At 61.4% G+C, this 12,104-nt stretch overlaps 1 protein-coding gene across 1 annotated transcript in view; it reads right to left on the bottom strand.

Moving 5' to 3' along the window:
- Positions 1-252: 252 nt before the first annotated feature.
- Positions 253-12,104, bottom strand: part of AZI1 (5-azacytidine induced 1) — a 17,534-nt gene continuing 5,682 nt past the window's right edge. Inside the window, exons 3-25 of the mRNA XM_006869639.1 lie at positions 11,258-11,372; positions 10,832-10,959; positions 9,789-9,902; positions 9,195-9,344; positions 8,451-8,568; positions 7,942-8,058; positions 7,685-7,835; positions 7,310-7,413; positions 6,846-7,013; positions 6,453-6,629; positions 6,123-6,248; positions 5,737-5,862; positions 5,112-5,228; positions 4,552-4,654; positions 3,372-3,573; positions 2,960-3,067; positions 2,767-2,884; positions 2,588-2,662; positions 1,379-1,521; positions 1,113-1,290; positions 883-1,028; positions 405-465; positions 253-327 (exon numbers count right to left, since the gene is read on the bottom strand). Coding sequence (XP_006869701.1) covers positions 253-327; positions 405-465; positions 883-1,028; positions 1,113-1,290; positions 1,379-1,521; positions 2,588-2,662; positions 2,767-2,884; positions 2,960-3,067; positions 3,372-3,573; positions 4,552-4,654; positions 5,112-5,228; positions 5,737-5,862; positions 6,123-6,248; positions 6,453-6,629; positions 6,846-7,013; positions 7,310-7,413; positions 7,685-7,835; positions 7,942-8,058; positions 8,451-8,568; positions 9,195-9,344; positions 9,789-9,902; positions 10,832-10,959; positions 11,258-11,372 — 2,920 coding nt within the window. The remainder of the gene's footprint in view (positions 328-404; positions 466-882; positions 1,029-1,112; positions 1,291-1,378; positions 1,522-2,587; positions 2,663-2,766; positions 2,885-2,959; positions 3,068-3,371; positions 3,574-4,551; positions 4,655-5,111; positions 5,229-5,736; positions 5,863-6,122; positions 6,249-6,452; positions 6,630-6,845; positions 7,014-7,309; positions 7,414-7,684; positions 7,836-7,941; positions 8,059-8,450; positions 8,569-9,194; positions 9,345-9,788; positions 9,903-10,831; positions 10,960-11,257; positions 11,373-12,104) is intronic.

Below are 12,104 nucleotides of genomic sequence, written 5' to 3'. Positions count from 1 at the left end.
CCTGGAGGTGGGGACTGGGGGCTGGGTTGGGCTTGAATGAGGCTGCCTATGGCAGCTGGGAGACGGGGAGGGGAGGGAGGAGGGCCTCTGTCAATGTGTGGCCACCCCCCCCAACGCCCCCAGAGACTCAAACACAGGGTCTGCACAGTTACAAAACAAGGGCCTTTTACTGTTAAAATACAGCTAGAAGTCCCCCAGGGTAGGTGGGCTGGGGCTGGCTCCCAGGGGCCGCAGGTGTGCACACAGGGAAGCTCACTTGGAGGTCAGGGCCGGTGGTCTTCGCTGCCCCAACAGCTCCTCCAGGTGGTCTGCCCGCTTCACTGCGGCCTACGACACAAGATGCCTTCAGGCCTGGTCCCCCGACTCCCAGTCCCTTCTCGGGCACCCCGTCCCCAGGGACGTACCTCATGCTGCTTTCGGAGGGTGCTTACCGCCTCCTCCTTTCTAGCCAGAGCTAGTTTCACCCTGTGGGCAAATGGGCAGTGGGCTTCAGTGGGCTGACCCTGTGCCCCCACCTTGACCTCTGCATTCATCAGGGAAGGAGGTGGGGTGGGAGACTCCATGGCTGTGGGTGGCACCTCACTCAGGGCAGCTGACCTGCTGCCTTTCCCAGCCCTGCTGACCACACACTGGGCCTTCTGAGACGCTATAGATGCCCCAGGCACTGCCCCAGAGCCAGCCTCCAGTTAAGAGTTCACCTGTGGCACCAGGACCCACCTGGCTCCCAGCCCAGGTCCCAGGACCCCACAGGCCCCCCAAGTCTGTGTTCCCTGCATGAAGCCTGCTTTTCTCTCACGCAGGGGCATTGCCCCGTCCCCCATGCATGGCCCTCGTCCCCCATGCACAGCCCTCTTCCACGGCCCCCATGATGCACCCCCTTACCTACGATGCACCTCTCCTAGCTCCTCCTGCTTCTCCCGAGAGAGGCGTTCCAGCTCTGCCCTGAGCCGCCGGTTCTCCCCCTCTGTGGCAGCCAGCTCTTGCTGGGCCCCCTGGCTGCCCTGCTGAGCCGTCAGCTGCTCGTTCACCTGGGGAGGGAGGGAGCCCGTGAGCTGGAGCTGGGGCTGGGGGGCTGGGGGCGGTGGGGTAGGGCTGGGGGGCTTCCGGCTCACCGCCCGAGCATCCTCCAGCGCCTGCTCCTTGTGCCTCAGCAGTCCCAGGAGTCTCACGGCCTCCCCCTCGGCCTCCCCGAGGCGGCCCTTCAGCTCCGAGCACCGCTCCTGAAGCCGCCGCTCCGACTTCTCCAGCTCCTGCAGCTCAGCTTCAAACTTGCCACGTAGACGCTGGACTCTGGGGAGCAGCTCAGTGCTGGGGTGGTGGCCCCACCTACCTGGCGGCCATGTGCCCCTCACCAACCCGCTCCACGCCCTGGCCTTACCGATTCTCAGCGGCCCGTTCCACCTCCTCCCGGGCCTGGGTCATGTCAGCCTCAAGCCTCTGGATGACGAGCTCGATGTCCTTGTCCCGGCCTTTCCGGATCTCCTCCTTCAGCTCTTGCTCCCGGGCCAACAACCATGCTTCCTGGGGGTGTGCACGGGAGACTGTGGGACAGGCCACTGGGCTTGCCGTGCAGGACAAGGCACGAAGGAGGACAGGGGCCAGGGTCACTTGGAGGATCCAAAGGGGTCATGGAGCCAAAGGCCCTGTCCTCATGCTGAGACCCAGCGTGGGACACGGAAGGAACCCGGGTGGACACTGGGCAGGGCAGCCAGACACTCACTCACACTTGGGTACACACAGCCCTGGGCATTGTAATGCCACCGGCTACCTGCCAGACTGGCCCTTGCTGGCACAAGCAGGTACCCTGGGGCAGAAAGGAAGACTCTAAGTGGGGACTAGCTCTTGGGAAGGCAATTTGGGAACAGTCCTCAAAATCCCACCTGCGCAAGTCCTCTGCCCAGCACCCTGGGTTAGAAATTGACCCTGCAGAAGGCCAGCTGCGTGTCCATGTGGACCACATAGATGTGCAGCCCCTCAGGAGCGTTTGCAGACGGGAAGTGTTAGACAGGAACCTTAGGGGCAGTGAGTGTATGCTCGTGGGGGAAGCATAACTCAAAAAGGAAGCTCAGACTGTTTGCAAAGCTTGGAGAACATCAAAGCTGCTCAAGTGTGCATGCAGACGCTGAGGAATTCCTGTCTGTTTTCTTACGTAGCATCTCAACAAGAGCAAAATAAAATTGAAAAACAAAACACCCCAAGGTGACCAGCCCAGGTCAGTCAAGTGGACAGTGGGCAGTAGGGCACTGGAGGTGGTGGGGGGTGAGGGGGCTTCTACAGACTCCTTCCAGAGGGTGTGAGAAGGGTAGAGTGGTTCCCACTTCTCAGAAGGGACTGAGGACTTTTTGTAGCATGGGGACATTAATTCTTCATCTTCCACAGCCTGGGGTGGGGGTCCCTGACGAGCAGGAGTAACTAACTGTGTGGTCACAGACCCCTTCCTGCTGTACGCGCTGTTTCCGAGCCTCTAACTCTTCAGGAGCCACAGGACAGAGCCATCTGGACACAGTGTGCCCACACGTTTGCTTAGAAAACAGCCCCCCGGCCCCACCCTTGCTGTAACTGGCCCCGGGTCCCCACTTCCTCCCACCTCCTTCTTGGTGTAGCTGGTCTCCCACATTTGTCGTTCTGCCTCCAGCTGTTCCTTCAGGGTCCGAAGCTCCGCCTGGGATCAGGGGATGGTGTGTGAGTGCATGCCCTGCACAGCCACCCCCAGGGCCTGTTGGCCATCCGTGCTGCATGCTGGTGTGGGGGGACCTAAGGGGACACCTGGTGCCGGCGCTCCTGCTCTTCAGCTGCCTTCTCACACTCGGCACGCAGGGCACGGCCCGCTGCGGCTCCACTCTCCTCCAGCTGCTGCCTCAGTGCCACCAGCTCGGCGCGCTGCCTGTGGGTGGGGCGGTCAGCGTGGTATGGCCAAGGCAGGCTCCTCCCCACCCAGCCCAGGCTGGGCAAGGGGCACCTGGCTGCCTGCTGGTCCAGCCGCTCCCTCTCCTCAGCTACTTCACTGTGGAGCCTACGCCGCTGCAGTTCCAACGTCTGCTGCTCCTGTTCCAAGTGCTGCGCGACCCTGCAGGAATCGGGTGGGGATGGAACTCACCAATGTTCTCCCCTTGTCCCTCCCGGGCCTGACCGCAGAGCAGTGCACTCGCTACAGAAGGTGTAGGCACAAACACGCCCAGCATCAGCTCCTAGTCTGCAGGTACAGCTCCACCCAAGGGCAGAGTTACTGCCAAGGGTGATGAGCCTGCAACGGACCTCCTGCGGAGGCTGTGCCCCCAACCCTCAGCTCCCACCAGGCCCTCTGGGGTGGGCAGTTCCTGGAAAACATCACCCATGGCCAGCCCTCCCAGCACAGAGCAGGGTGGACGCACTGCTGCCGGGCCAGCTCCCGTTCCCGCTGCCCCAGGGCTTCCTTCTCCTGCTCCAGGCGTGCCCGCAGTTCCTCAGCCTGGCACGCAAAGCGCTGAGCGGCCTGAGCATCTGCCTGTAGGAGCTCAGCCTCGTGTAGCTTCTTGAGCTTCTTGACCTCCTGTTTGTGCTGGGCGATCAGCTTCTGAATCTCGGGCTCCAGGCCTGGGGCGGGGTGGGGGTGCTGCAGAGACCTGGTCGGGACCAGCCTCACCCCACACTGTACCCACACCCAGGCCTCCTGCCTCACCCCATTCTGCCGCCGGTCCTCCTGGAATCCAAACCCCATACTCCGCCCAGGCCACGATATAAAGACTCTCCCATCTAAACCACCTCTCTGATACCCCAGCTGGGACCCAGTCTATCTGTGGATTCCTGCCCCCAACACAGCAAGTAGCTGAGTGTGCAGGTGGGCGAGGCACGTGCTGTGGCCTAGCCATGGCCGCTGGCTCTGGAGGACTGGACCTCTTGAGTCACCACTGGGGTCCTGAGGGAGCCCAGGCTTTCTTAGAAGGGGAGTCACCAAAGAGGGGGTTGTCCAGGGGCAGGCAGGCCATTGTGTCCTAAGACCCTGGTTCTGAGACCCGCCCAGCATCCACCCAGGCTAGCTCTCCTGGAACCTCTGCACCACTTGGGCCCAGGCCCCCCAAGCCTGTTTTCCAGTGCACTGGGGCCACACTTTCCAGATGCCCATTAGTGGTCAGATATGCTTAGAGGGCTGGTTAGGCCAGCTGGTCACCTCCAGGAAGGGGCAGAAGACTGAACAGTGTCTAGGTCAGGGCCTCTGAGAGGGAGGGTATGGCTCCTTCACCAGGTCGGGACAGGGTGGGGATGGGGTGGGGCATCTGGCTCCTTCTTGGGGTTCAGTTGGGAGTCTAGCTCCTTCTCAAAGTGGGGGGTCTGGTTCCCTCCCAGGGTGGGGGGTCTGGCTCCTTCTCAGGGAGGGGGTGGGCAGTTTGATTCTTTGGGGTGGAGGTGGGGGTGGGGGTGTCTGTCTCACTCTTAGGGTAGGGGGGGTATGAGGTCTGGTTCCTTTTCGAAGTGGGGGGGGGTCTGGCTCCTTCTCCTGGTGGGGGTGGGGGTGGGGAATCTGGCTCTCTCTCACAGGGGGTGGGGTAGGTGGACGCCCTGTCCTCTCCTTACCCCTGACAGTGACCTCCTTGATTTTCTTGGTCTTCTCATTGATCCACTTCTCCCGGCGGACTTTCTCGGTGGCGCTCATCAATTCTTTCAGCTTCTTGAGCTCCTGGTATGGAGAGGGAGGGGGCTGACAGAACCCTAATCTCTCACTACCCCTGACTCTGGGAGACTCTGCGCTGCCAGGGTACCTAGGAAAGTCCCACATGACCCAGGCCCCCAGACCCCTGAGCCACTGTTGAGTCCTGGAGTCAGCAGAGAGCCTGCCCACTGTGCCCTCCGACACCAGATGGCAGGAGCGAGGGCACTAAGCCTCGAGTCTGTTTGCTCCTGGGTTCTGGGGTGATCTCAGGGCAGATGCAGCCAGGCTGAGCCCCCACAGCCCCAGGAAGTAAGCCTTATGGTCAGTCACCCCAGAAAAGCAGAAGGGAGGTGGGTCCCTGACTGGCCAGGGGTAGAGCAGAGCGGGGAAGATACTGAGGTGGGGGGTCGCAGGCTGGCTGGGTGGGAGGGTGTGGAGGGAGTCTGAGGGCACCAGGTGAGGCAGGGGTGGGGTGGGGACCCACCAGCTGATGCTGCGTCTGCATCTGGGCTGCTCTCTCCTTCCACCTGTGGTCACCCTGCCGCAGTTCAGCCAGCACAGCCTCACACTTGTCGCTCAGGGCCTTCTTGTCCTCGATGAGCTGTGGGGTAGGGTGGGGGTGATGTGGCTGTACTGAGGACCATCCCCCATTACACCTCCTCCCACCACCTGGGGACCCTGACTTCACTCTGCTGAAAGGCTAGTACCCCAGAGAGGACCTGCTGTTGGCCTATGGACAGACACCGGGCTGGTGTGGGGACAGATGAGTGAGGGCAGGTGGGGAACACAGACAGGCCTACACCCTCTCCAGACCCTCAGCCTCCCCGATAGCTGGGTCAGGGAACACCAGAAAGCTCTGGGAGGGGCAGTACTAACACGGACCCCACCTCGAGTACCCACTGAGCTCTGCATCCCCACCTCCATGTGGGGAGCTGGCCTGGCTGAGGGGGCTGGATAGGTGCTGACCTGCCTGAGGGTGCTGGATGGGCGCTGACCTGCCTGAGGGGGCCAGATGGGTGCTGGCCTGGCTGAGGGGGCCGGATGGGTGCTGACCTGCCTGAGGGGGCTGGATGGGTACTGGCCTGGCCGGGGCCCAAGTGCAGACTCACCTGGTCAATGAAGGCCAGGTGCCGCTGGATGGTGGCCTCGTAATGTTTCTTTTGCTGCCGCAGCTGGCGACTCAACTCCCTCTCTGCTTCCTCGACCCGCCGCGCTGTGAAGGACCGCTGCTGCATCTGTGGGGGGCAGTGCGGGGAGGTCTGCAGGCCACCAGGGAGGCCAGGCACTAGGAGCCCCAGTGGCCCCGCTGGCCAGGCCTGTGTCTAGACCAGAGCCCATGCTCTGTTCCCCTGGTGGTCAGCACCCTGGGAGCAGGCTGGGATGACTGATCTTCGGGGCACAGTGTCCACCCCGCAACCTTAAGGTTCAGCATTCTCCTCCCTCCAGGGCACAGTGGTCCCCACATCCCAGCCCACAGCCCCAGTGTCCACAGTACCAGTGCCCGCTGTAGCAGCTCCACGGCCTGCCGCTTCTCCTCCACCTCTAGCTGCAGTCGCATGACGGCTGTGGTCCCTGAGGATGAACACTCCAGGCCGGCCAGCTCTGCCCCCAGCACCGGCCCCTGCAGGGAAGTCAGGCAGGCATGCCCACAGGTCACAGGGACACCTAGGACACAGCCACCCAGCAGTGCCTCTAACGTTCAAGTGAATGGGCCAGCCAAGGTCAAAGGTGCTGGCCTCTTATTTCAGGACTCGCTGCCCAACGTGGGCTTCTCGGGGTGCAGTCTCCTGGGGTGCATGCCGGGAGCTACCTGGTATCGGCGCACCTCCCGCTGGGGGCCCGGGGCAGGCCGCTCCCGTGCCGACGGCTCCATCTCCTCCAGGAAAGTCAGGATGCTGTTCAGCTTGGCCTCTGAGAGCAACGTGCCATCGTCGGGGGCACCAGAGCTAAGCTGCCCCAGCCTCTCCAGGTTGTCTGCAGTCAGGGAGCTGGTGGTGTCCTCCTAAGGGGGGACCAGCTGGTACACAGGCCTTCCCTCCAGTGCCCAGACCCTGGTTGCCTTGCCTGAGGATGTCCCCCTCCCTCCTTGGGGTCCATTTGAATGTGCTAACAGGAGGGAGAGCTGGACAGACAAGGGACCACAGAGAAGGCCAAGGATGTCCTGGCCATCAGGCCCACTGAGGCAGGGAGGTGCGGGACCCCCGAGCACTCCGGTCACCTCGTCAATCCAAGCGTACTTCTCCTTAAGGTAGGGTGGGGGCTGGGGCAGTGGCTCGGGCGCCGCCTCCAGTAGCTGCAGTGTGTCCAGCAGCTCGCTGAGGGTCACCCTAGGTTTGGTGGGGCCTGTTTCCAGGGTCTCAATGGTCACGTCCTGGGCATGGGTGTCCTGCAGGGGTAGCAGACAGGGAGACGCCAGTAAGGTCTTCAGTGGGCGAGTGGTCTCCCTTCCGTAGCTGAGCAGCCAAGAGGGGCCCGGGACCACTACAGGCTGCAAACTATGCCTTGGGGGTCAGGACCCTCCCTCCCACAGGAGATGTCCCTGGCCCCTCCAGGACAGGCATGAGGCTGGGTCACCACCTCTGCAGAAGAGGCTGCTAGGTGGCCATTTGATCTGAGTGACCAGACTCTGGGGTTGGGTGGGGGTGTCCTCTAGGCCACCCTGGAATGGACATGCTGCACAACCAAAGTCAGGCGGGAAAGTTGCTGCAAGACCTGCAGGATGTCCTCCTGAGAGGGACACGGCTCCAGGGTCAGGCCGGGGGCCAGTGGACCAGGCTGCTCGGGGCCTGCACAAGAGAGCACAGAGTCACACGGGGCCATGGTACCCGGCTTTGGAGGGCAATGTGTGGGGTCCGGGGGACAGGGTAGGGCTCTCCCTGGCTTTCAGGGTCACATACAGCTTCAGAACAAGTGGACAGGTGAGGAGGAGGGGCTGGGAGTCTGCAGACAAGCAGGGCACTACTCTCTGGGGAAGACGGCATGGCTGAGGTGAACGCAGGGTGCAGGCGGCAGAGGGCAGGTGGAGTCTTATGAGGTACGTGGCGGATGGATGCTCACCTGTGTTGTTGGCCTTGGGGGCTTGGCGGGCATTGGTCCCTGATGTCAGGAGTGGTTCCTGGGCAGACCCAGGCCTCCCCACCCCTCGGGGTTCCTGAGGTGGGACAACTTCAGCCTCAGTGGACTTCTGGGCACGTCTCTGCTGCAGCTCCTGGTGTGTGTGAGGGGCGCATCTCTGAACAGCTGCCCCGCACAGAAGGGGGGCCGTCAGGGGAGGAGTGGCAGGGGCACCCTGGGCACCTGCAGGCCCCCAGCACCTGGACAGCTGCCCGCCTGGCCTGGCGCGCCTTCTCCTCTCGGGCTTTCCTTCTCGCCGCCAACTTCTGCTGGTGCAGTTCCAGAATGTTCCCTTCCGCCTGCTGCTGCCGCTGTTCCTGCGAGAGGTTCCAGTGTCCTGGGACCCTGGTGTCTGTGGACCCCCATCAGGACCCCAAATCTTCCCTGACAGGGTCCACTACAGTCTGCAAACTGTGCCTTGGGGGTCAGGACCCTCCCTCCCACAGGAGATGTCCCTGGCTCCTCCAGGACAGGCATGAGGCTGGGTCACCACCTCCGCAGAAGAGGCTGCTAGGTGGCCATTTGACCTGAGTGACCAGAGGATAGCTTCACAGAACTTCCTCCTGGGACCCCCAACACCCAAGACCTGCAGACTCCAAGCCCAGAAACTGGGGTCCAACGGCAGGGAACAAACGGCTTCCATCCAGCCACTGCCCACATGGGCTCAGAGTCCCTTCTCCCACCAAGCCTGGGCTGAGCCCAGAACTACCTCTCGCTTGGACATTAGCAGGTGCTCCAGGCTGGCTGCTCCGGCTCGGCGCCGCTGCACCTGGTGGCGGTACCAGCGTTGGATGGTGACGGCTGCTTGGTTTACCTGGTGAATAAACCTGTGGGAGAGTGGGCTCAGGGCCAGGTGGAGGGAGCCTGGGACGGCTTTACACGGAACCAACCAGACACCCAGCCGGTGGGTGTCACACAAGGGCTTTTCTGGTCAGGAGAATCTGGTGGTACATAGTGAACACATGTAGCTGCTAACCAAAAGGCTGCAAGTTCGAGTCTACTGAGAGACACTCGGAAGAAAGGGCTGGCAGCCTCCTTGTTTCTGCAGAAAGTGCACTTGTGTGAAACACACACAAACAGGAGGCTTATGGGCAGGGGGTGGTGCGGCCTGCAGAAAAACTAAAACATGCACTTTGTTGTTATGTGCCGTGGAGTCGGATCCGACCCATAGCGACCCTGTACAGGGTTTCCGAGGCGGGAGCAAAAAGCCTCATCTTTCTCCCGCGGAGCGGCTGGTAGTTTCGAACTGCTGACCCTGAGGTTCGCAGCCTGATTCGTACCCAGTATGCTAGCACAAAAATATTCCACTTATAACATTCAACCGTTGGAAACCTCTGAGCAGAGCTGTACCATGACTCATAGGGGGGCCACAGATTGGGGTCAACTGACCAATGACTAGCTTTTTGGCTTTGTCCTTGGGGGTCTGAGGCCCCAGCACAGCACCCCGAGTCACCTTTCAGCCTCCTCCTCTGTCACCTCCTTCCTGAGCGGCCCTGCACCGTGGTTCCGGGACGCGTGGCTGCTACTGAGAACGTTCTTCTGGGGTTTCCCTAAGCCGTTGCCCTCGGCAGTGCCCTCGTCCGTGGCTGCCTTGATGATGTTGCTGACAGACAAGGGTGGACATGGGGCCAGACTTAGGGCCACACACAGGGCCACACAACGTCCCCACGGAATGAGTGTTGCTGTGAGCTGGCAGGGGGCCGAGAGCACTCAGCTTATGATCTGGGGCCACTGACACTCTAATGGGTCCCCCCCAGGAGCACCCTAGGTGAGAGAGCTCTTCACACCCGGGAAAACAAGAAGCTCTCCAAAGCCACAGGATTCCAGAGCCCGACTGGAACGCAGTAGACTTGTGGGCCTCCCCAGTTCTGACATGCCAAGGAGGTGGGCAGGACACACTGGACTGTCCTCTGAACAGCCTGACCATGTCGTGCTCCGTGGCCCCTCCCTGCTTAAGACTCAGCTGGCAGCCCCTGAGCACCCACGAAGACCCCAGTCCCTCAGGAAACCCACAGCACACACGGGTACGAGGCCTGGGGCGGCTTACTTGAGGCATAGGGCTGTGTGGTTGGAGCTCTTGGGTGGGGGTGCCTTCTCGGCTGGTGGGCAGTGGTTATGCACCATGGCGGTGACACAATTGCCCACGGCTCCCTTGTTGCTTCTGCAGAGAGACAACCAACAACTCAAGGTGCTGGGTGGGCGCAAACAAATAGCTTAAAATGGGCTCAGGACAAGGCAGCAGGCTGACTCCTTTTCGTGGTAAGTTTGTGAATTTGTGGACTCATTAACCATGTGTGGCTTGTCAAATTTCAGTTAAACTCTCGAACTAAAAAGCAACCGCTCTTCCGGGGCCCAGCCTGGTAAGGCTGGTGTGGACTTCCTCTAGGGAGATCGAGCCTTTGGCGGCAGCTCTAGGTGTTGGGAAGTGTCATGGAGGATTCCCGTTTTCAATTTACATGTTCGTTTGGAGAAACCCCGCTGGCTCTGGAGTAGGGTTAGCTATAATCTTCAGGCCTGGTTCTGCGGTGCCAATGGATGGGTTGGAACTGCCAACCTTTTCATTACCAGGCAAGAGCAGACCACCTGAAAAGGTGGAGCATAACCTTGTCCTTTCCTGTCCTGCTCTCAGGAGCCTTGGAGCAGAAGGACAAGCTAGGTTCCCTCTCGTTCCTTTTGCCTCCACCCCAGCCTCTGTGGCCATGCTGACGCCCTCCCAAGCCGGCTGCGATTTGGCCTGTGTCCTGGGGGAGCTGGCTCTGAGCTCCACCTCACACAGCAACTCTCCCTCCAGAAACTAGAGAGGCTGGGTCTGGAAGCTCCAGAACATTCTATGAGCCTCGAAAGGCACATGTGTCCCCACACAAGCCTGAAACTTCAGCACCAAGGATACAAGACTTGGGCCTCTGGAGAGAAGGCAGGACAGTCTGGGGGATAAAAAGGAAGCCTGGGGGTCACCATCTGAGCCCCCCAAGCCTGAGAGTCACCTATCCTTAAACAGCACCTGGGCCCCCTTACCCTGTGGTAAGGAAAGCTATTTATTCATTCATTCACTCGTTCACTCCAAGCACCGTGTCTGCTCAGCAGCCATACCTGTTGTTGGCCGTGAAGGTAGGAGCCAGGGTTACAGAACACTCCCTCCTCCTCAGGCTGGTGGGCGGCTCAGGAGAGGTAGGGTTCTGGGTGCCAGGTGCCAGGGCCAACTCACGGGGCTGGTCATCCTGTGCACACGAAGGCCCTCAGCCTCCAGCCCTGCCGCACATGTTGTCATGGGGAGCAGGCTGCCCATTCAGGGCCTCTCATGCCTTCTCACCAACAACATGGGACCCACAATGTGGGGGTGGGGGGAGGGGGGTGCCCGACTTTCCTCCCCCGAGACAGGTATCGGGAAACTTCCGTAACCCTCCTGACAGTGTCTGTTATGGTGACAACGGCACCAAAGATGAGGCAGAAGAGTGGCAGTCCTGCCCTGGGCCCCGCACCCCTCACGGAAGCAGGGAGAGCTGAGTGGGGCATTACCAGGGCGTGCCACGTGGCTCCCTGCTCACTCGGGGTACAGCCCAGGCTGGCTGGCTTCTTCCTCCCCACGGCGCTGCCCTCGAAGAATGCCAGGAAGTTGGGGGGCTCCGCTGCCCTGCACCCAAGATGGACAGCAAGCCAAAGAGTACATTGGCTCAGAGGAACCAGTTCCAAGCTCTGCTGCCAGCCACCCTGGCGACTCCAGCAGAGCCAGGGTTGGAGGTCCCCAGAGCCTCCCAGAAACCTGAGGCCAAATGCTTCAAATAGGGGTCAGCTTCTGAGACCATCCTCCCTTCCCATTGACAAGAAACAGTGGGGGGCTAGCAGCTCAAAGGGGAGGAGAAATCCCAGCTGGACAGTCTGCGTCCAGACCCACTGACCACTGCTCACAGACCCAGGACATGTCTCACCCAATCTCTGAGACATTGGGAGTGAGAGTGCCAGCCCCACCTGAGGGGCTGGGGGTTCCCTGAGAGGGCCCAGGGTTACCTGAGAGGGCCCAGGGTTACCTGAGGGGGCCCAGGGTTACCTGAGGGGGTCCAGGGTTAACTGAGGGGGCCCAGAGTTACCTGAGGGGGTCCAGGGTTACCTGAGGGGGCCCAGGGTTGCCTTAGGGGGTCCAAGGTTACCTGAGGGGGCCCAGGGTTAGCTGAGGGGGTCCAGGGTTACCTAAGGGGGTCCAGGGTTACCTGAGGGCACCCAGGGTTAACTGAGGGGGCCCAGGGTTACCTGAGAGGGCCCAGGGTTACATGAGGGGGCCCAGGGTTACCTGAGGGGGCCCAGGGTTACCTGAGGGGGTCCAGGGTTTCCTGAGGGGGCCCAGGGTTACCTGAGGGGGCCCAGGGTT

The sequence above is a fragment of the Chrysochloris asiatica genome, unplaced genomic scaffold (genome assembly GCF_000296735.1).
Source record: "Chrysochloris asiatica unplaced genomic scaffold, ChrAsi1.0 scaffold00132, whole genome shotgun sequence".
Lineage (NCBI taxonomy): Eukaryota > Metazoa > Chordata > Mammalia > Afrosoricida > Chrysochloridae > Chrysochloris > Chrysochloris asiatica.
The sequence above is the reverse complement of the archived record's forward strand: the minus strand, read 5'-3'. Positions and strand labels throughout refer to the sequence as shown.